Below are 22,376 nucleotides of genomic sequence, written 5' to 3' on the forward strand. Positions count from 1 at the left end.
CTAGAATTAAAGTTAATTCAAGTCACAGTAAAATGTCTTAATTTAACATGGTGAACCCTGAAACCTCGTGTTGCTGTGCTGAATTTTTCAGGCCTGCAGCTGCAGCCAGTTCTGCTTAGTCAGCTCAGCTACTTGTCTCAGCTCAGTCTGTATAAAACCTAATTTAATCTAATCAGTTTTATTTCTTTACCCACTGAACAATTTTTTGCAACTTTCCCACATTTACACTTCTATGTTCAGGGGAGCTGTTAATACCAGATGCTGCGTTGTTCATGTTCCTTACCTGCTTGCTTCGATTTACATTTCTTCCCAATGTCACCTGAAGGCAGCATATGTCACCTCAGGGCGCCATTTTGGCTCCACAGCTTCCCTCCGTGATGTAGTAGTTCCTGTGTTTGGTCACGCACCGGACTCTGGATTTAATGTCAGGGTTCGTTGCTTTTTGACCCATCAGCCGGTGAAAAACCAGTCGTTTGTTTGTTCACTGCAGGTCTGTCAGAGCTTACAGAGTTAAAGAACAGATCCCAGGAAACTAACCTGTAGGCCTCAACCCATGTGGAAATTTAGACATTGGGCTACACAGTGTTGCCTTGGACCGTCAATGATCCCCAATGGGTTTTCAAGCCCACCTGACAATTTATGTTAAAAAGGTTTTTGAGGGTTCTTTAAAATACAATACGCGTCTGATTTCTTTCTTTCTTTTTTTTCCAAGGCCTAGTGTTTGGACATTATCCACACTAGCTCCCCAGGACATCCAACCCCCCCTCCCCTTTATTGACCCTGTAATTTATGTCTACATAATTTAACTAATTATTTTTAAGTATCAACTATGACAAACCCTGGACTTGGTCTTTATCAGGGGCCCTGGATCAAAATCTATATTCTAGCCCAAACCCACGTAAACGTCAAACAGGACATTAAAGTTGTGAGGCTCAAATATTCCTTCGAAATGTCCCCAGAACCCTGGTACTGAAGTAAAGTTTGAGGTGCACACAGGAACACAGTCTGTTCCATCGCCTGAAGCAGAACAGTGAATTTACACTCACTGCAACATTATCATAATGTCGTTTTTCCAGGAGGCGGGCACAAAATGTAAAATGCATAGGCTAAAGATAGGTTATAGATATTGGAAAGCGCGCCCCCCCCCCCCCCCCCCCCCACACACACACTTACACACACGTTCAAAATCACGCATGCACGTGTGCGCGCGTGCTCAGTCCTCCACCTCCTTCTCTCTCTCTCTCTCTTTCTCTCTCTCTGACACACACACACACACACTCACACGCTCACTCACTCGTGTTTCACCCTCACACCTCAACAGCAGCGTGCGGATAAACGCGCGCCCGCGCGCGCACACACACACACACATACACATGCACACGCATACACGCACACACACATTTCTGCATCCTGTATTTTTTTTTACGCACCGGGAATCGGGCGCTTTATAAGCGGTCGTGGATTATGATTCCAGTTTTTCTAACGGCGGAATATTGGCCTCTCTTTCGGCTCCAACTGTGAATAGCAGTGAATCGCGTATTTTTCTTTTTTTTTTTTTTTTTTTATTCCTATAATTTTTTCCAGATTTCTTTCTAATTTGGTTCCCCGTTACTTCTCTGCGCCGAGAGACCGCTGAGACGCAAAGCCTACGTTCAGTGCCGTTGGAACATGTCCTATGTTCCCTTTCAAGGTAAGACAGAGCCGATATTTTATGTTATTTTGTCACCTACTGCATCTTTCTTTTCTGTCCTCTTCCCCTGTTCCTCACCATTCTCTCTCTCTCTTTATATATACATATATATATTTATATCTATCTCTCTGTCCCTCTCTTCTCCCGCTGTCTTTCTGTCACTATCATTTCCAATAGGTATATCTAAACGCTCCATAGCCGACAGGTGCATAGAAATAGCTCAGCGTGCCTTCTAGATGGCCACATACGCACACAGGCACGCAAAAACACACTGGGATCCAGCGCAGCTTGTGTCCACAGACCCGTGCATGCGGCAATTATTAGAAATGATAGTACTGTAATAAGGTCTGCATGTGTACTGGCGTCTACTCTTGCAAGTGCATCCCTCAGTTGGAGAGGAACGTGAAGGCTATAGTATTCCTGAAAGATTCCACCATCCTATATCACAGAGTACTCCTAAGGAGTTTGTGGCCACAGGAAGATACTTGTCTACTGTTCTAACGCTGTATGGTAGAGTTTCTTTTGCCCCTGTGGTTTTATTACTTAATGAGGTTTATCTCCTGCTCTTGGTGATATAAATAGACCTTTAAGGATTTGCAGGTTTCTGTGAAATATGTTGAGGATGCAAATAGTCTGAATAGACTGTATCCTGCTCTCTGTGAGCTGTGAGGAAAAACGTGGTGCACTAAAATATGTAGATGACCATAATGAGAAGCTTTTTCATTCTTCTTTTATCCCCCCCCCCCCCTCGTCCCCCGTCCTCCCCCCCATACTCGAGTGTGAGTGGGTGAAAGGCGCTTCAGTGTACGGTAAAGGCAGATTCCCCTTGGTATCATTGCACTGCAACTGTGACTAATGCTATATGTGAGCAAGCGTGCTGCAGTGAGCTGCCACACATCTATCCAGAAGAAATGTTCAGTTTGCAGTGTTTTGTGTGTGTGTGTGTGTGTGTGTGTGTGTGTGTGTGTGTGTGTGTGTGTGTGTGTGATTAGAGAGGGTAGTTTGTGAGCAGGCTTCAGCAGGCAGACTGAAGTAAGATGGTAAGCCCAGCACAAAGTTTGAAAGAAACGGGAAGGATCGGGGGTTGTCGTTGTTTGTGTGAGTAACCGTTATCAAGGATAAGATAGGCCAAAAGGTATGACGAGGAACTGGATGTGTGTGAGTAGATGTGAGTGTGTGACAGAGATAGGGAAAAAAAAGAGTGTGTAGTCAGTGTGTGGGTTCAGGAGAGAGTGGAGGTGTGCTGCATGTGACTGTTAGGGTGAGAGCGAATGATGAGTGAGTGTGTGTGTGTGTGTGTGTGTGGATACAAGCACACACTCAAACCTGTAACCCTTGAAGAACAATATGTGTGCTTCCAAAATGGAGACTAATCTCCACCTGAAAGGGGGAAAAAAACAAAACAAATAAAAAAATAAATCTGCCCTCTGCTCTCCTGGACTTCACTGTGAGCCCGGCGTCGTCATCTGAGCCGCACATGGAAATGGACGAGCAAATTTAACGGTGGCAACCCGCTCAGTTCCTTTTTCCCTCAGAGGAAAGCAGATAATGGCCAAAATGACCTCTTGTGCAAGTGTAGCTATAGAAGTTGGTTGCATAATGTTGGTGAAATGCTCTGCCACTGTGTGTGTGTGTGTGTGTGTGTGTGTGAGCATAAGCCCACTCTGGGAGTCACTGCCAGGAAATTGTGAGCACAGTGCTGCACCTTCAGAACCTGCCAGCGATGGCACTCTTTGTCCGTGATCACACAGTGGTGTGTGTCATTTTAGACATTGTTTTTACAGCTAAGCAGCGTTTAGTCTTATCCAATTTGGTACAAGTGCTCTGGGTTTAGCCATGAGCTGGATTGTGAAGCGCATCAATACAAAAACACACCGATCTGCAAAGAGGTTGTGTGTTATAACTTGCTTATTGGTGCTATTTAAAACGGCGTTAAACCTTTTTTTTTTTTAATTTCTAGTGTTGTATAATGCACATTCACACAGTGTAGGTTCCCTAAAAGTATTACATCTGTTAGTTAACTGACAGATCATCATTGTTTTGTTAATTATTTTTTTAAGATGTAGAAATTACCAAGACAGATGACTCAGTCAAAATGACACATATATTTGCAGCCCTAGAAATCAGAAAAGCATCTTTAAATGTATTGGAACCAGACCTACAAAGTAGCTCTCAGAATTCTGGTTCCGGCGTCCAAATCATCCGTGGGAATTAGCTGCTCTCTCTGCTTCTGTCGTTGTTGATCGATTGTTAGAACCATGGTGTTCGGAGCGTGTCGGGCAGAGGGAGCCGTTTAGAAAACAGCATGTTGAGATTTGAGAAGTTGTGATTTAGTCTGACATTGTAAAGTCCAGACAATTATCTAAAACCATCCTGTTGCGTATGTTCCCCAAACAGCTCGATACGTTCAGATCCATCTCCCCTGTCCACCTATACATCAGAAGCTCCATGGTTACTCAAAGCGATTATGTAACAGCGTGTGATATTTATTACCACACTGTGACTCAACGTGTAGAGATAAAATATATGGTGCCACGGCTGATCTCAGTGTGACATTGATTTCTGATGTGATATAGATCCACATAACAGAAGAAGGGGAGTGCGGGGTGGGAAGGTGAGGCGGGGCTGGTGGGGGGAGGGTGGGGATAAAGCCCTGAACAATCTTGCAGATGTATTTGAGCCCACATTGATGAGTGTGTTAAGCTAATGTACCGGGCAGGCCATTTGCAGTCATGCCAAGTACCGGCTCACATGAACAGGCAGTTAGTGGGAGGCAGGCAGCAGCAGCAGAGATAGGCCTTCCTATCTTGGCGAAATCTTTTTCTTCCCTCGTTCGCTCTCTTAAACTCACACCTCCTTTCGGTCTATCTCTTCCTCCTTTTTCTTTCTCTCTCTGCCTCGTTGTGGTTGACCCCCCCCCCCCAAAAAAAAAAAAAAAAAAAAACGGAACCACCCACACAGACAAACACGTGCTCTTCTACCCCCTCACTGCCTCACTCTTCTCTCTCTCTCTCTTTTTTTTTTTTTTTCCAATCTCTACTATGGCTGTATCCAGGAGTGGAGATGGACAGTATGGAAGAAGGCAGCCAGCCACTGATCTATCTCTGGCCTTGTCGATTTTACAGTAGTTTGATACAGCAGCTCCTGTCAAGCATGGCCATAGTTAAAGAGACAGCACAGCACCAATGCACTGCAGCACTCCTCTTCTCCCTCCTTCTTGTTCCCTCTCTTTCTCCTGTGTGACATAAGGGACCGTCTTACACCCCTCTACAACTCAGGCTGTGCCAAGAACCATCATCTGTTAGGCTATTACTGTACCGCATGCGCGAGATTCATCTAGCCCTGTGCACTGGATGATCTGTCAAAAGAGAGAGCCCATTCATTCTCTCCGGCGGGGTGCTGAGTGTATTGGAGATGCGTGTGCGGCTGCGTTTTCAAGTGTTGTGTCGAATTAGTGGAGGAGTCGACCGGCTACAAGCGTTTGGGAGAAGTGATTTGCTTTTAATCGCACACGTAGGGCTGATTTCCACAGCCAGAAAGCTTCTCGGTTAGTGTCGACAGATCTTTAGTGATCCGATGTTTCGTGTGCGCGGCGGTTTATTCTAACATGTATCATCTGGCACGCTCTTCAGCATCTTTGGTACTCTAGAGGTCAATCAATCGCTGACCTCTGCAGCATAAAATATGTCTGTATTGCACCAGACTGTGACCATGTAGACCACTTACTAGTGCAACAAGTGGGAGTTCTGGTTTCCCCCCAGGTGAGATCTTAACATGACATTTCATAACAGATGCTTCCTTTATCACTACTTATTCTAGGGTAATCTGCATCCAGTGTGAGGTAGATGCATTGACAGGACATCTTATACTTCCTGGAGCACCACTGGCTCCACATGGTTCATTTTTGGCAAAGAACATATTAATTCTTGGACCAGTTGTGTCGTCACTGGTGTTTGCTCAGCATCACAAGATTGAGTTTAGCGTTCCGCTGATCCTCTTTTTTTCCCTTTAGTTAAGAATACCCATGTCCATTTTCCTGTAAGAGCCTGTAGTGCTTCAATGATACTGGAGGGGGGGGGGGGGCGCTTTACATGGGGCTGCTGGAACAAAGTCGCTGGGAGGAGTTTAGACTCAGCTATACTTTGGGTGGGTGGGTAATTCAATTCCGCTGCAAAGCCTGAGTGGAATGACTCAATGAGCTTGTGCCTGGAGAGAAAATGCCTCGGCTTTTGATTGATCTTGTCAGCATTCAGTCTCAGCAAAAAGGTCAAGATGAGCTGCCTCTCTCTCTCTCTCTCTCTCTCTCTCTCTCTCTCTCTCTCTCTCTCTCTCGCTCTCTCCTGAGCCAATCACATGGCTGCCAATCCGGGATAATGATCTCCCTCTGGATATGGTTGGCTCACAAGGTTTGCAGCTATGATGTCATCCAATCCCGTGGATGCTCATGATTCAAAGCTATGAGGTTGTAGCCAAACACCCAGGGCAGTGTGAGAAGTTACTGTACGCAGGTCATCGTGAATCACAGGGTGACCAACTGATGGAATATTTTTTTAAAGAAGAATTTATGGCTCGAAGGGACTTTCTGTCTTCCGTCATTTGCATTTCATGAAATACCTGATGATGCCTCTTCAGATAATGTAATTATGCGATATTGAAATACTGTCTCATGTTTCTTTAATTGTGAAATTAAAGAAACATGTAAAATAAAATGAACTTTTGAAAATCGAGAGTCTCCCCAAAAGTGTACTTTGATCATTAATTCAACTTTTCTAATATGAAGCACATTTATTCCACATTTATTGAATACTGAAGAAGCTTTATGGCCATCGCTGAGCACAGTTACATGTTATGAGCTATTGTAATATGGTTGAAAAAAAGCTCACGTTAAAAAAAAATTGACATGTAAACTCAATGTAATACATTTCAAGTACGTTTTAAAATTCTCCCTGAAGTAGCTTGAGAGCCAGTAAAATAAGGGGCCACTACCACAGGATGGAAAATAATGGCCTCTGAAATTAATAGAAAAAAAAAAAACCTGTCTCTGTGCACTGAAGCCTGAAGCTGGATTAAACATCAGTGTGAGGCTATCAACCTCTGAATGAGGAGAACAAAGCTCTCTCCTCAGTCTGGTTTTCACCAGGCTACACCAAACTGCACTGTTGGGGGGGGGGGGGGGGGGGGGGGGTCTAATCGGGCACCTGTAGAACCATTCACGTCAGACAGTTTTCTAGGTTTTACCTCTTTGCGTTTGCTTGCGTATGAGTTTTGTGTTTTTACAGTGCATGCTTGGTTGTGGGTGACACTGAGACGCTGCAGTCTCCTTCAGTTCAGCAGAGGGATGCGGTCGAATCAGGTCGTGGAAATTGTCCTAGCAGCTCGGCTGAACCGACTCTCCGTTCAACTCTGGAATAAGTGGGACACGCACGACCTTCACTTAGAAGTGGGGGCGTTCACAACGTAGTGCATTTCCTGCGTCTCATTTTTTAAAAATTTGTGACGATCAGGTAAAGACTATTAAGGATATCAGCTCTCATTTACATTTTTGTAGCTGGATGTTACCCCACTTCTGCTTTCTTAAGCCTTTTGATTTTTCATAATCACATGGACACATATGAAGAGCTCTATAGTGTAAAATCATGTAAAATAAACAGTAGAAAGTCACAATACCCAAGCAACATTTAAACACTCTGCTATGGGAAATAAAATATCAACGAATATGAATAATTACACAGGTTGTTAAAATGAAAGCATTTCCAAGTGTCTAGAACCTGAAAATGAAACGATTGCTATGTACCTTCCTTTTAACTATTGTACAAGCATGTTTGGGGTTCACTTTATTTTGCTGTCCACTCAAATGACGTTAAATTGCTCTCCAGCACCTTTGGTAATCGGTGCAATATTTTTTCAAGCAATATGCTGAAAATCAGCTGGTTTCTCAAATGTGAGGATATGGTGGTTTTATAGTGTATATAGAACATCTTAAACTTTTGTATTGTTCCTCTCACACACCAGACGTTTGGAAATTAGTTTTATGGGCTTAAATTTGGATTTCTGAATGAATCAACATAGTAATCAAGCTAAATAATTTAAATGATTATTTCTTGAGAAGTTACTTCACATCTGTGTCCAAAACAGTATTAAATTACCCGTTTTCATGATGTTCTCATGAAATAATCCACCACAGGTTTGGCAGTGCAGCGGTTTTCCCTATCGCTTGAACACTCAGGTTTGATCCTTGGCTCTTCCTCTGCGTAGTTTGCACGTTTGTGTGGGTTTTCTCCAGTTTCCTCCCACATTGCGAATATGTACAAGTCAGGCAAATGTGGAGCTTCTAAGTTGCCTGTGTGAGTGTGTGTGAGCGTGAGTGGTTTTCTTGCGCTCTGTGTTGCGACCTGCCTGATGTCTCCCAGTGCATGCTGGGAGAGGCTGTAGCCCCAGCTGTGCCAGTAAAGGATTAGTTGGGCTGAGAAATTGAATGAATAAATGATTTAACAGATGCACCTTGTCTTTATATCAAAACATATCAAAGAGATAGAATATTTTAAAATTAACACCCTACATTTCTAACACATGAACCATTTTGCAGCTGAAACAATCAGTCTTAATTAATTATGTTGATAATCAATTAATAACGTTGTTTCTTCTAGTAAATATGTAAACCTTCCTTAGTTCCAGCTTTTCAGATAAAATTGTGTGATAGTAAACTGAATTTCTGAATCAACTTTAGAACTTTTTTCACATTTGCTGACATGCTTTATACTAAATTCTTTGAGGGGGGCTGGTGGCTCAGTGGTAGATCGCACCACCAGGTGCGGCCCGCTCGGCCACTAACGGCCACCTTGGTGCCGGTCCCGAGCCCGGATAAAATTGGGAGGGTTTCGGCGGGATGGTCATCTGGCATAAGAAAATGTGCGGAACACGTTCTGCTGTGACGACCCCTGAAGGACACAAGCCAAAAGCCGTTGATCCTTTATACGAAATTCTTTGCTGATAAGAAAACAACTGGGTGGTTAATCAGTAGGGGAAACTAATATCAGGCTGCGACAATGTTTGTGTCCATTATGTCCAGGATTTCAGACAATAAGGACGATAAACAGCAGAAAGTTGTGGCACTGTCATATGTACATTAGAGCAATTTGTTACCTGCAGATTTCACAAAAATGGTTGTGTTTCTTACAATAGTATGTTTGTCCATGTGTGTGGCGCAGCGTGTTTGTGCGTGTGTGTGTGTGTGTGTGTGTGTGTGTGGCATTGTTTTACCTCCACTCAAAAAGACCTCGTAAAGGTTAGCGGGCTCACTCAACAGCTGATGGTAAATTTAGTCTCTTTTACACACACACACATCGAGTATTTTTCTCCTGCATCAGACAACATCCGGGCACGCTATGCACTTATGTGCCGTTATTTCAAGGTATTAATGATCAGAATGTCAGAGGTGGCTGTAATAGCAATATTTTAGGAAAAGTAGCAATTTTGTTTATATAGGGGGGAAAAAAATGAAAGTTTAAGTCTTGGGTGTTGAGTTTTTTTCTGGATAGGATTTAATGTAAGACTTTTATTTTGTAGTAATGGTACTGTCAAACAGGTGAGAATGGATGGGGATGGGAAGGGCTCGCAGGATGCCAGAACCAAACTTTTAATTTTGCGTTCTCACTAAATTTGGAAATTGCCCCCCTTGCTCAGGACCATCTTCTGTAACATTTACTAAAAGCTCCCAACCAAAAGAGCAGTGCACTGTGCACGGACCCTTTTGGCAAAGCAGTGATTTTCGGTCATCTACAAAATTGTTGACCTTCTGTTTCCGTTGATAAAATGTTCTGAGGTGTTATGATCGCTCTATTTAAAGCCAGAAACAGCTCCAGACATTTGGTTTGGGGGTCTGAAGTTACATCAAATGAGCTTTTTTTTTTCTTTCCGCTTTTAGGTCTGGCACACGCTGCCATTGTGCTGTATGTAGGTGAAAGGTTGTCTTCCAGATGACACAGTCCAGTCGGTTTGGCACAACATTATGACCCCCAAGCCCTCGAGCTTGGCTTTGTAGGACACATGCAGTGGGATGGAAAATGAATATATGACAAAATGGGTGATGTAATTTCTCTCACGGGATCCAATATGTTTTTAATTACATACTGCAAATTTGCATATTTCCTAACATATTGTTCAACATTTTACACCTGAGCTAACACTGCTACCACCTCATTTGAGCTTTTTTTAACTATGCCCTAAATTCAAAGTCGGAGAGGGGTCTCACGCACAAGACGAGAAGTAAACTATGTGCGATTATGAATAAAGTGGCCGAGCAGTAACAAAAAAAGACAAATAACCCCAAGAGAGAAACAGTGGGGATCTTTCCTCATTTTGACCCCCTTCTACACACACACACCTTCTGTGTGTTGTGCATTTATTAAGTCAGTCGCTTTAGATATTTGCAATTTTGCCATTCCAACAATTAATTCAAGCCATATCCCGTGAATTCTCGGCAACCTTGCAATTTAAAACATGACAAGAACATTGCACGCATCACGTATTTTAATAAAAAAGTTGTCCTCAATTCATGCAATTTTAGGCTGCTACACTCACGGAAACAATCCTGAAGGGCCTGATTAAGTAATTCTGGGATGTTGGTTTATGTCCAGCTCTCATTCGCCTGTCTGTTCCCATCAGGAGAGTCTGCAGGCGGCGTTCACTTCAGATCGCAGCATCTCAAACTAAAGAAAACATCTGATATGATAATAAGACTATTATCTGACTGGTTTAATCAAGTAAGCCACTTTGTGTCTGATCTTTCAAGTGATGTCATCGCCTCAGCCAGTGAATAAACATGGAGGTGGAGGAGGGGGGGCCATGGAGATAATATACTGTAGTGAAACGTAAGAGCTGAGTGGCATAAAATGAAGGCCGAGCTGTCCCCCAAAGACAGCGCATGCACTTCTTACAAATGCAGGAATCTTTTAGTTTATGCTCATTTTCGGATTCTGTTTACGATTTAATGCAAACGAAAAAAAGGAAATCACAGACCTGTTCCTTTAAACCAACCCCCCCCCCCCACCCAATGTCTAATGTTGTGCACTGTAGGGGGACAGCCTGATTTTTGCTGTCCTGCCCAGTTGATGATTGTTGCTGAGGGACAGCTGAGAGCATCTGTCATTTACGGTTCCCAACCAAGGATTTCTTTCTAGCAGGCTCGGAGATTTGAACCGGCAAAACTTTTAGTCAGAAGTGCACCTCTCAGACCCTCCAGGAAGGGAAGAGTGTTACACGTTCACTTAACTCGCCGTGAATTCAGAGTGAAGATGTGAAATAATGGCATGTGGCAGGAATGGCTGCTGTGCACTGTAAGCCCGCTGCTTATGTCTTGTTTGTAGTGAAGGCGGATGTTCCTCCATTGGAGGTATATGTCTGTTCGAATTAGTGACAGAGAAAAATGGTTGGAGAGGCCTGAGGTGAGCTCTCGGGGAGCTGGCAGTGACATCATTTCATACTGTCTGACATCATCAGTGGAAATAATGGGGAGTGAAAGAGTTCATAGTGACACATGTCTGTGCCCACGTAAACACACTCCTATACAAGTGGATAGCTGATGTCTTACACACTCCTATGCTTCAGCCTCAACACTTGCCTACACACACACACACACACACACACACACACACACACAAACTCACAGGGAGAAACGCTAAATTAAGTTATTTAGACACAAAGGGGAAACAAATCAAACGCTGGTGCTAATCAAAGTTGCATTTTCCAGCTACTAAAATGTTTGCTTTAATAATTCTAACTTAAATTCTTTTGGATTTTGATCTGTTAATATCAACCTGGGCTCTGTGAATTCATGACATGAATTATGGCATTTTGTAGACAGTAATAGGATTTTTTTTATTCAAGTCAATGGAAGGACAATTGAAGATACCTTTCTGCCAATGCCAAGCGAAACGTGATCAAAACAAAGGCAATCAGCTGTTTTAAGGTTTAGTTATACCTGGCGTTTGGTATTATTTAGTTTAGTGATATTGTCTGTTTCAGAGTCAGCAACTGGCCAAACACATGCACATCAGACGACAAACTGCCAGGCTCTTTAATCCTCGGGGTGCTCACAGAAACACGGCCGAAAGCAACAATCGGAAGCCCAGTCCAAACAAACACGGGTCTGTTTTTTTGCAGGGAATATTTCCGATGATCATACAAATCATTCTCGCAGGTTTTTTTCTAATCAAAAAATGAGAAAAGCCAAAGGTCATGAATTACAATACCTATTTAAGGTGGTTGCAGAGAACCTCCTCTCTTTCACTCGCTGTGAGCTCAACGTTGTGTTCTGGCAGCTGAACTAATAGTCTTTACCCATTTGTGTGATTAGCAAATGTAGCTGTTTGTTTGCAAACGTCCTCTCACGACGAGCATCTCGCGTAGCGCTTTTCAGCGAGCGTCTGTGACTATGCCCCCTCCTCTGGGTGTAGGCTTTGTGACTGAATGCTGATTCTTCACAGGAAATAGAAGCACCTGCCCCTTCTGTGCAGGAAGCAAACCAGATGACATGATACGGCATTAATTAATTAATATCTGCAACAACAAACCTCCGTCGACCCCTGATTGTGGGGATGTGGATCGGAGACAGGTTGACGGCAAGCGGGTGGGGGTTCCTAATGTTTTGCACTCTCTGCAAATGGGTGTTTGTGCTTGAGTGGTTGATGCGCCGTGTACTCGCTACAAAGTGAGCTGTGAAGAATGAGTGAATGTGTTATCCCTGCTGGCAGATGTATGCGAGAAACCATATTTTTGTCTCCTACACCGCTGGCTCCGACGTCTCTGTACTTAATGGAGTTGGCAAACATGTGCACTGATAAACTTTCACGTGAAGTGACAGTGCACTGAATTCACACCATTTAGTCTTGGATATCTGAGGACTCTAGTGGCAGCTGACTAAACAGCTGGGTTAATGTCTCAGTAGGGTGTATAAGCTCCCCTGGTCCTTGTAGACACGTGCGCCTGTCGTTATGATGCGGAGCCATTAAGTCAGTTGACCGCAGCGGCGTACAGTGCGGTACAGGCTTTGGTGCATCCGGGATACGTCCCACCAGCAGCGGGAATTCCACGCTACCCCACATGTAATTGAACATTTCCAAGATCCCTAAAAAATCCTTTTTAGGGATGATTTCTTTGCTAAAGATTTATGTTGGTTCCAGTGGGGTCTTGGAGGGATTTTAAACGAACCCTTGTAAAAGCCTACACAACATGTCTGTGTGAGATTATTGACACAGACATCTCCGTGATTTCCATGAAGTGCTTGTGTAGCGTGTGATGAATCAACGTAAATACAAAACGCCCCTTGTGGCTACAGAGCAACTGGCCAACATCTTTGAAGAGCAACTTATCAGTAATCTTGTTCTTCCTGACCTGGTTTAACTGCTTTTCCTGCCACAGCATATAAATTAGTAAAACACTGCTTTTAACGTTTTCTTAATGATCATTTAAGACCGAAACCATAACACTGCAACATCTGTTTATTTCCATCAAATATGCATTTGGCATTTTTCTTCATCAGGATCATCAGCAGCTACTGCTTTCTGTCAAGCAGGTAATCACAAGTTGTTCACAGTCAACATCAAATCTAAGTTACAATAAAGCCCAGAAACACATTCCACAGATAACTCCACAGAACCCGGTAAGAGGGGCAAAGACTTCAATTCCGATTATGTCATTGATGACATCATCGGGATGCTTATGCATACACTTGCATGCAACTTATCTCCCTAACCTTTCAAGACACAGCGACCACAGAAAAAAAATGAAAGAGAACCACACAGAGAAAACTCCGGTTGGCTCATATATTTCGGTGCTTTTTAAAATAATTTGAAGGACACCTTCACGGATTTTGAGCTTCTACTTTGGGTAGTACTACTATACTATGGAGTGTGAGCAATCATGGGCAATCTGCTTCTCTGCAACTCCCCCCAGATGACGTCATCTGGACTCCTCCGGGTGATGTCGTCTGGAGGAATTCTTTCAGCTAGAATTAGAGAACAATTTTAATGCAGGGAAGTTGGAGGGAGTTTAAAAGCATTAATATACTGTTGAACCCTAAACTAAAGCTATAGAAAGGTTTAAAGCTTTAATAGGAAGCAGATTGTGACCGCAAATAGACACATCATCCCTGTTTAAATCGAAACTTGTATTTACACCTTCGCCATTTCCAAACCATTATCATATTTCAAGAGACTTCCTTGCAGCATAACTCCTATATTTGCTGTATTGTAACTTTACTCCTGAGAGACTATGTAGTTGTTAAGTACTCCAATATGTTCACCAGCTATTCTCTAACTACATCTGTGTGCTCTGTGATATTAATCAGATTTACAGTAGGTTTTTATAGCTCTGCCACTAAAACAGTTGAGTTATGAGAGTGGCGACAGTCGGATGACCCCCCCTTCACAATATCACATTCATACACTCATACATCAGTACGATCATTATGGGGTGGCTGTGGCTCAGGAGTTAGAGGAGTCGTCCACCATTCCCAGGGTTGTTCGTTTGATTCTCAGCTTGGCCTGATTGAGTACGCGCCATCTGCATTGCAGTTCCCACGATGCAGTTTGATTGTGACTGCACATGGGTGAATGTAAATGTGGTGCCAGTATGGTGGAAAAGTGCAAACCATTATTAGGTCAAAAATATTGCTTATGACCATTTTAGGTGCTGTCGTCACCTAAGATGCACTGGGAGTCCCCTGAGAAACAAAAATGCCACCGTCAAAATGTAACTTCCCAGCCTCAAGCGTACGTACGGGCACTAAAAGTTCTTGAAAATGCTTTAATTTTAATGTTGTGTTTTCAAGGTCTGAAATATGCTTGAATTTTGAAGAAAGTGCTTGAAAATGCTTGAAACAGTAACAGTTTGACTTTCACAATAAAAAGCAGTGTGACTAGTAGGTGGAGAAATAAACTAGTGTAATATTAAAGCTGCGTGTGACTGATTGGCCTGTATGATTTCATGTAGATAATGTTTAATAATGTCTTTAATTTGCACAATACAAAGATAAATGTTTTTACATTTTTTTCAGTAACGAATTTATTGAAAATGACCTGTCAAGCGAGTGTGTACCTTGTTTCTTCAGCTATTAAGAAATGAGTTTTGGTTGTTTATAGCGTGATGCCATGTTTTTAAATATGATTTTAAAAGTGACAATCATTTACACTATTCATTGATTTGTGCAAGTATCTAGTTTTAAGTGCTTACATTTGACATGTTTAAAGGCGTATGAACCCTGGCTATAGCAAAAGCCCGTACCCCAGCAGTATAATGTTAAAAGAATGAAATCTGCCCGTAATTATAACTTTCACAGTGCAAAGCTGGTCACATTGACAACAAAATACATTTTATCATCCTCAGCAAACGGCGAGACAGTCCATACATAATAAGTTCAGCCAGACTTTATTCACCGGGCTCCCAGTAGGTACATTTAATCAAGTCCACTGATGTTTTAGCTCATGGGCTCAAAATGTTAGTGAAATGAATCCAATCTGCGGTATGAGGAGCATGTTGAACAGTGGGTGCAGTTCTTATCTGTAGCACCCTGCCAGTGAAAAAATGGGCCAGGTGGAACCAGCCATGTCGGTCCTATGGTCCTCAGCTCCCAGCTGCAAAACAAATGACGGTCTAATACTTTAGATGTATGTATTTCTGGAAAACTTAGGCTTTTAGACTGAAACTGTAGATGGATGATCATTTGTGCAAATGATCCCTGCTATAACATTCCATTTTTCTTACAAAAATCAAATGCTCTTGAGGCCGAATTTGGATTTAATTGAATCTTTCCTTAACAACCTTAGTTACCTTAAAGTCTGATTTACTAATTATGCAGCCAGAGATTCAGACTGACTTCTGTACAGACTATTTGAGTGAAAGAGAGATTACAAGGTGCAGTTCAGATATGTGCAAGCTAATTGAGCTAATGGAGTTTAAACGTACTGTTGCGAAAGAAAGCTTACATGCACTCGTTATTGGTGTGAGTTTCATGGGAATTGTGGGCTTTGAATGATTTGTTTGAACAGTTTTTTTGCTGATGCGATATAATTGAAGAACATCTTCAATAAATGAAAAGCCCAACAGTTTGGTGCACAGGGTTTAATTGAGGTTTTCTAAAGCAGAATCTAAACATCACTTTTAATTTGCCCAGCCAAAGGCCTCCCCACTTCCTGTTAGGGATCGTGATTGACTACTGCTGGAGTCTTCTCTGTGCCAACAAATGAAGGGTTCGCTTGACAGCATTAGCTAACACACAGTACAGTGGGAAAGTACAAGGAGCTCAGTGCAGATCTGAGAAAGAGGATGGTCGATTTTACACAAGTTGCGAATGTCTCTGGAGCCATTTCTGAACAACTGCACATCCCAAGATCACAAGTTCAAACAGTTGTGTTTGGAAGGTGCAGTAACCTTTAAGATCTTTTGGAAGAAGACCAAAACTGTCTCACTCAGCTGTGAGGACAATGGTTCAGTTGGTCAGGAAAAAGCCATTCAACTGGTTACTGCTGCAACATGAGTATCACTGGCTTCCGTCAAGCAAGTGCAGCTCTGCTGTCCAAAAAAAGAAGCCCCTGCTCCAAAATGGGCTCCTTAAAACTCAATCAAAACCTTGCAGCTGGCCACATGGACAAAGAAAAGGTGCGAGTAGACCTGGTGTACTGCACATGGTGGATGGAATAATGAATAAGTAGGATTACTTCAGAAATGCTTAGCATGACCTCGGACTATCAGCTACGTGTTTGAAACTCGGACAGGCCTGTATAATTTTGATCCTGTGTTGATGTCACAAGGCCCCAAATAAATTAAACCTTGTGCACCAAATTCTTGGGCTTTTTGTTGTTTGTTCGACATTCACCTTGGATAATTATTCTGCCTCAGCAAAAAAGACAGTTCATAAAAGACCAGAATTGCCATGACTGTCATGTCCATGATGAGTGTATGTAAACTTGAGTCTGCAACCATCCAGGCTGGTGCACCACATTTCCTGTGTCAGAATATGTTAGTAAATCCACTTGCAGGTATTGTTTGCATAGCTGTAGGCAGGCTCTTAGGAAGTATTTATACTTAGGGTTACTACAACTACTGAACCCAAAGTAATGACAGATTCTCTAAGTACATGTGATATAGACTTTTGTGTGTAAACTGCAAGTGACTCTCTTTCTTCACCCGCTACTTTTACAAAGTTCTAGTACAATTACTTTGGACTTGGTTGCAAAAGTTGTTACTCTTCCAATTCGGGTCTGTGCCTAACTTGTCCATTTCTCTATGTATCTGTCAGCTGTTTGTCAGACGATGCTGAGGCATCATGAGTTAAGGTGTGTTATGACAACCCTTTGGGTAATGGGACAATGACACAGTTCCTAGTCTATCTCTGGATTGAGGACAGATGACTATAATTGTTCTTTATCTCTGAGGAACAGCTTGGCTCGACCCGCTTTCAATCAGCGTGACACCAAAGAGAGAAACAAAAACACGGAGGGGTCAGGGCACAAGGTGTATGACTTGCAGTGACATTACAAAATATGCTGAGCGCAGCTCAGCTCAACCTCAGAATGTGTATGACTGAGATTAAACAGACTTTCCATCTATACATACAGCATTGCGGATCAACAGGTTTGAGGCAGTGCCACTCCTTGGAGCACACAGGTATAGTATATGGGTACAGTATACACCCAAAGAGTGAACAAGGAGAATTGTTGAATACTTGAATTCACTTTTGAACCAGGTTTACTCTGTCAACAACCAGCATGCATTAAAAGGATGACCAAAAATATGTGTGTGTGTTTTTTTTTTTTAGAGGTTTATGCACAGTACTGATCACCTACTTGCAGACTTAAGTCGATGGGGCGATGAGGCTTCTATCTAGAAAGCAAAGTGTTTCATGTTGAAATGATAAGAATTAAAAAAAGATTTTTGAACAGGCACAGAGATGCGTGGTTCATTCTGTTGCTGCATCTTATCCAGTCAGTCAGGAGAGCAGGAGAGCACAGCATAGAGCCCACAAGCCCAGACAACCAACATTAGGGAAAAGTTTATATCCCAAGACTTATGAACAGGCAGGGTGACGTGTTGGTTTCCAATAGGTTCAGTTTCCTCAGAATCTACCCGGAAGTCTTGGGATGCAATGCCAATCAGAAAGTGGAACACAGCAAGTCCTGGGTGTAGGTATCCTGTTCTAAGTTCAGGAGGGTTGACATAGAAAGTGTTCAAACACAATTGTACACTCAAGCACCACTTTATTCATCCTACAGCAACCACAGCGAGGCCAGCAAATCTGCTGTGCAGCGTTTGTCTTAGTAAGCTACATCAGACGGATGTCTCTACACCTGAATCAAACCAGCAACAACATGAAAGACTCCCGCGCACTAACTTAGCCTGTAATATTTATAATTGGTCTGTTTGCTCTCAATCAATTATCGAATTAATCTAATCAAATGTTTGATTGCAGCCTGTGCAATGTGCAGGAGTCTCGTGTTTTTTGTTGTAAAAAGTTAAATGCCTTTACAAAATTAAACACAGACGTTTAGCCATAATTGTTTTAGACATGGAGGTATTTTCTACTGTTCTATTGTTATTTCTGTCATAGTTTTCCAACAACAGGACTTTACATAAGGTTTTCTGTGAATGAACACACACGGCTAAAAATGGCCTTTCTACTATATAGTGAACTGAAGACAAGTGAGAGAGGGAGATTATTTGTCCGGGCTTCTCCATTTACAGTTCAAAATGTATCTGCTTAACTGCGGGGGATAAAAAAAAAATTGCAGAATGAAACTAAAGTCTTGACGGCCGGGTGATATTCCGGGCTACTTGGGTGGAGGCCAAGTGACCAGACCTTCATGATTTTGTTGTTAACGTCCCCCGGTCTGCAGAATAGGTCAACTAAAGCAGCTCAGTAATTTCGTTCGCCATCGGTGTGCTGATGTCAATCAAGCATTGGGATAAAAAGATAAGCTACCGCCAGCTGTGCATATGTGCTCGGAGCACATTGTACCACAGTGCTCTGACTCTTTTAATGATAGGAGGTTAAGAATCTGTGACACCATGAATTCAATTACCGTGAGGGGAGATGATATATTGGCTTACTGTACCATGTTGCCCTTGTCCAAGGCAAATCCAGTCTAAGTAATGACTAAGTGATATTAGGTGAGAAGCCAAATGAACCAGCGGCAGTTTAACTGGAGGACAGGGGCATCTATAACCTTCTCCCTGACATCAGTAGTTGTGCTTTCTCAATCTCTGTTCTGTGCTTTATGGCACCTGCAGATGTCAGCAGCAAGGAAAGTTATTTTGTCTTGCTTGAGGGACTGCCATCAGTCAAATTGTTATTTGCTGCTGCTGCAAAAAAAGAAAAACATGCACAGAAAGTTTTCCAAGAGAGCTGAAAACGGTTATATTTAACACTTACCATAATAATGGTATTTCAAGGTGCACACACACGGAGACACTTGAAAAAGTCATAAATTCAAGCAGGTGTTTCCCTGCAAAAATGGGCCCAGAAGTTCTCAATTATAAACAAAATATTTTTTTTTCAAGTTTGAGGCATTTAAAATTATGCAACACTTAAAATGGCATCTGCCCTTATGGTTTTAACCAAATTGTGGTTTATTTGCATCTGCTAAATGTGCTCCAGTGTCAGTCTGGTTCTGAGAAATGTTGACAAAGGCACATAATTGTGTGTTTTTGTTGTTTGACCAACTTCAGCTAAACTCTATAGCTCCTGAACTGAAAAGAAGTAGGTTTTATAATAGGGGCATTATTTATTCCGTCTGTTGCAGCAGCAGCATTACAACTACAACAACTTTAAATGAGCCAACAGACAGTAGATCCCTTTTCTGGTTGCCACCGAACATAAAACAGGTTCAAAAGAATCTAAGAATGCACAAAGTTGTGTAGTATTACTTGATACAGTCTTGTAAGTGTGCACACACACACACACACACACACACACACACACACACACACACACAGAGCTCTCCTTTTTTCCCCATTAATTTCTATTTCTTCCGCTCAGTGCAGTGAATATCACCTTCTCAGCCAGGTGCAGAGGCAGGACTGCACATCTGAATGAAGGAGCAGCGAGAGCGATGTCCAGCACTTTGTTTTTCTCACACAGTGTTTACTTATTCACACCCCGAGTGAAAAGGGCCTCACAGAGCAACTCGGAGAATTTCCTATGTAGCCAGTGAGACTGTTTGGAGCTGAGATAGAAACAATTTTACACTGGGGAGTTATAGGAGAGAACATGAGTTATAGCAGCAATAATCATTGAATTTGAGGTCGAACGAGTTTTGTGAAGTTAAAGATAAAGTGACGTGAATGATGACATGATTACGACATAGACTTGGCTGGAAAAACCTGTATTGTATTGTTCAGTGTAGGTGTACAACCGCACAAACTCAGGTCGGACACTGAGGTATTTTTATGTAATTATCTGCTCACTATGACCTTACACAAATACCTCATGCTGTTTCTATGAATGAGGTGCTTATTTAGTTTTCTATGACCTGTATCGAACAGCGTATCGTGCACTTTGTCTCTTGAATGTGGACAACACTGGCAGAGACAACAGCGCTTTTTAAAAGGAATTTTTTACTTCTCGTGCAGGAGATGCAAAGACATTCTTCGGCCCACACATAGTAACTGGTGGTAATATACACATACAAATCACATTTTATATCTGACATAAAAGGTTCATGAAAAAGAGCTGCTTGACATTTTGATAGAGACGTTGTGCTAGACTGAGCAAGTTACAGTTAAAAGACATTAGGTAAGTGAAGGAGAGATGGGAACAGAGAATGAGGGCGAGAGTGCATGCGAGAGAGAGGCAGAGAGAGTTGTGGGAGTGAGTGTAAGTGAGTGGGAGACTGAGAGCGAGAGAGCAGCAGAGGGAAGGCTACTGTACAGCTGTAACCAACTTTGCTTTTGGCCAAAGCCTGAATGGCCTCGAGCTCTTTCTGTCATTCATCTGTATTTACTTGCAAGCTGTGTCTCACCCTGGCCCATTCAAAGTCTTGTGGGGGGGAGATCGTCCACACATCTAAATGTAGAAGAGAAAACATAAAGCGTTCTTCATCCCTGCCATCGGTATTGAATTTTTATCAATGGAATCAAATTTAGTGTTCTGCATATTTTTCAGCCTGTGCTATAAAACTTATTGCAGGGATTATGGTCAAGATTTCCCTCAGAGGTTTTAAATAAGTCACATCCAAATTTATGCAAGCAAATGCAAATGCTTCACAGGGACATCTTGAGGCTGTTTGTGCTACTACTGGCCACAGTTTCATGCCGCACAAGTAATGGAAATGGAAGAACACAAGTATAAAACACAAAAGTTGAACAGATGGAGTCATTTGTATTTATTGTTCATTGTGTAGTTATTATTAGCAATTTGTTAATCCTTACAAATGTGCCCACTTGTGTTTAGCTTCATTAATGCCAATTTGTGCTGAATGTTTAGCAGCAAGATCAAAACAGTGTGTTTAGAGAAAGAAGGTGAAGCGGAATTTAGACTCAAAGTCAGGTAGATACACTGGAATTTAGGTTTAGAGAGGCAGAATAAACATCAGAGGTCTAAAAATAAAAATAGAATAACTGAGTGTGAGAGAAGATGGAGGAGTGAGAGGCAAAGGGAGAGAGGTGAATGGCAAGAATGTGATTCTAGGACAGATAATTTGGTTTTTTTAATCCCAGATAGAGAAATATTGAGGATGAAAGGGTGGAAGAGTGACAGTGTGGAATACAAAAGGGAGGAGGAGGCACAGAGATGGAGATAAAAGCCTTACAGAGGGGTATGAATGATAAGGCCACATCAAGGTAAAAAAGAAGCCAGAGAGGGAGCCAGAGAGCAAAAAAAAAAAGGGGGGGGGGGTGCAGAGAAACAGATGGGTGGCAGACGGAGGAGGGGAGCAATGGATGGGAAAGGGGATTGGGGGTTTTGAGAAGAAGCTGCCAGGAGTTAGTGCAGAAAGTTGGACTTCATTGGGATTCATGGCGGGATGATGGCCACATCGATTCCTCCCTCCCCCTTTAGACATATTGCGTTTTGGCTTTTTTCTCCAAGGTTAACTCCACACATGAGATGGCAGATGATCTGTTCAACCTGACTTTAGCTCTTATCGCTAAAGCTCAGGTTAATCTACACTCACATGCTTTGCGTGGACAGAAAGTTCCGTTTCAGTTTTAAAACATCCTTCCTTAAAGAAATCCGAGTCTAAAATGAGACGGGCCACTGTTTGAAGGGAGGGGAAGCCCTGTCCAACAAGAGGACGGGTTTGGACACCCACTTGCTATTGCCACAATTTGTCTCCGGACATGGACATGTACATTTTGCCCTAAAACATCATCTCAAACTTTCTCTCCCCTTCGTCTCTTTGACGTCAGAGCTGAGGTAGCGACGTCTGACTACTTTTGTAACGTTCTCACCCTGACAGCATGACAACTATGCCCACTTCACGCGGCGATTGGCCGCTGTGGAGAGGTGAGGAGGTGCCGAACTGAGAAAGCAAGCGGGAATCAGCTTCTGCTTGAACTTCTCTCTCGACATCGCATTTTTTCATTCTTCACACAGCATTTTCCATCACTTTTGGTGTGAACAACTGAGTGCTTTTTGCGAACAGACTGTCTGAAAGTATGCGCAATTGTGCCCAGTAGTACAGCTTATCATGTC

General features: G+C 42.5%; 1 protein-coding gene across 11 annotated transcripts in view; it reads left to right on the forward strand.

Annotated features, from left to right (window-relative positions):
* Window positions 1-1,305: 1,305 nt before the first annotated feature.
* syngap1b (synaptic Ras GTPase activating protein 1b) overlaps window positions 1,306-22,376 on the forward strand; it is a 119,984-nt gene continuing 98,913 nt past the window's right edge. For 5 of the 11 annotated variants that reach the window (XM_067510303.1, XM_067510305.1, XM_067510310.1 and 2 more), the window contains exon 1: window positions 1,307-1,690. In XM_067510303.1, coding sequence (XP_067366404.1) covers window positions 1,669-1,690 — 22 coding nt within the window. In that variant the 5' untranslated portion in view covers window positions 1,307-1,668. Of the gene's footprint in view, window positions 1,691-22,376 lie in introns of all 11 variants that reach the window. The other 6 variants (XM_067510307.1, XM_067510309.1, XM_067510308.1 and 3 more) reach the window with 3 other exon arrangements.

This window comes from Channa argus, chromosome 7 (assembly GCF_033026475.1).
Source record: "Channa argus isolate prfri chromosome 7, Channa argus male v1.0, whole genome shotgun sequence".
Taxonomy (NCBI): domain Eukaryota; kingdom Metazoa; phylum Chordata; class Actinopteri; order Anabantiformes; family Channidae; genus Channa; species Channa argus.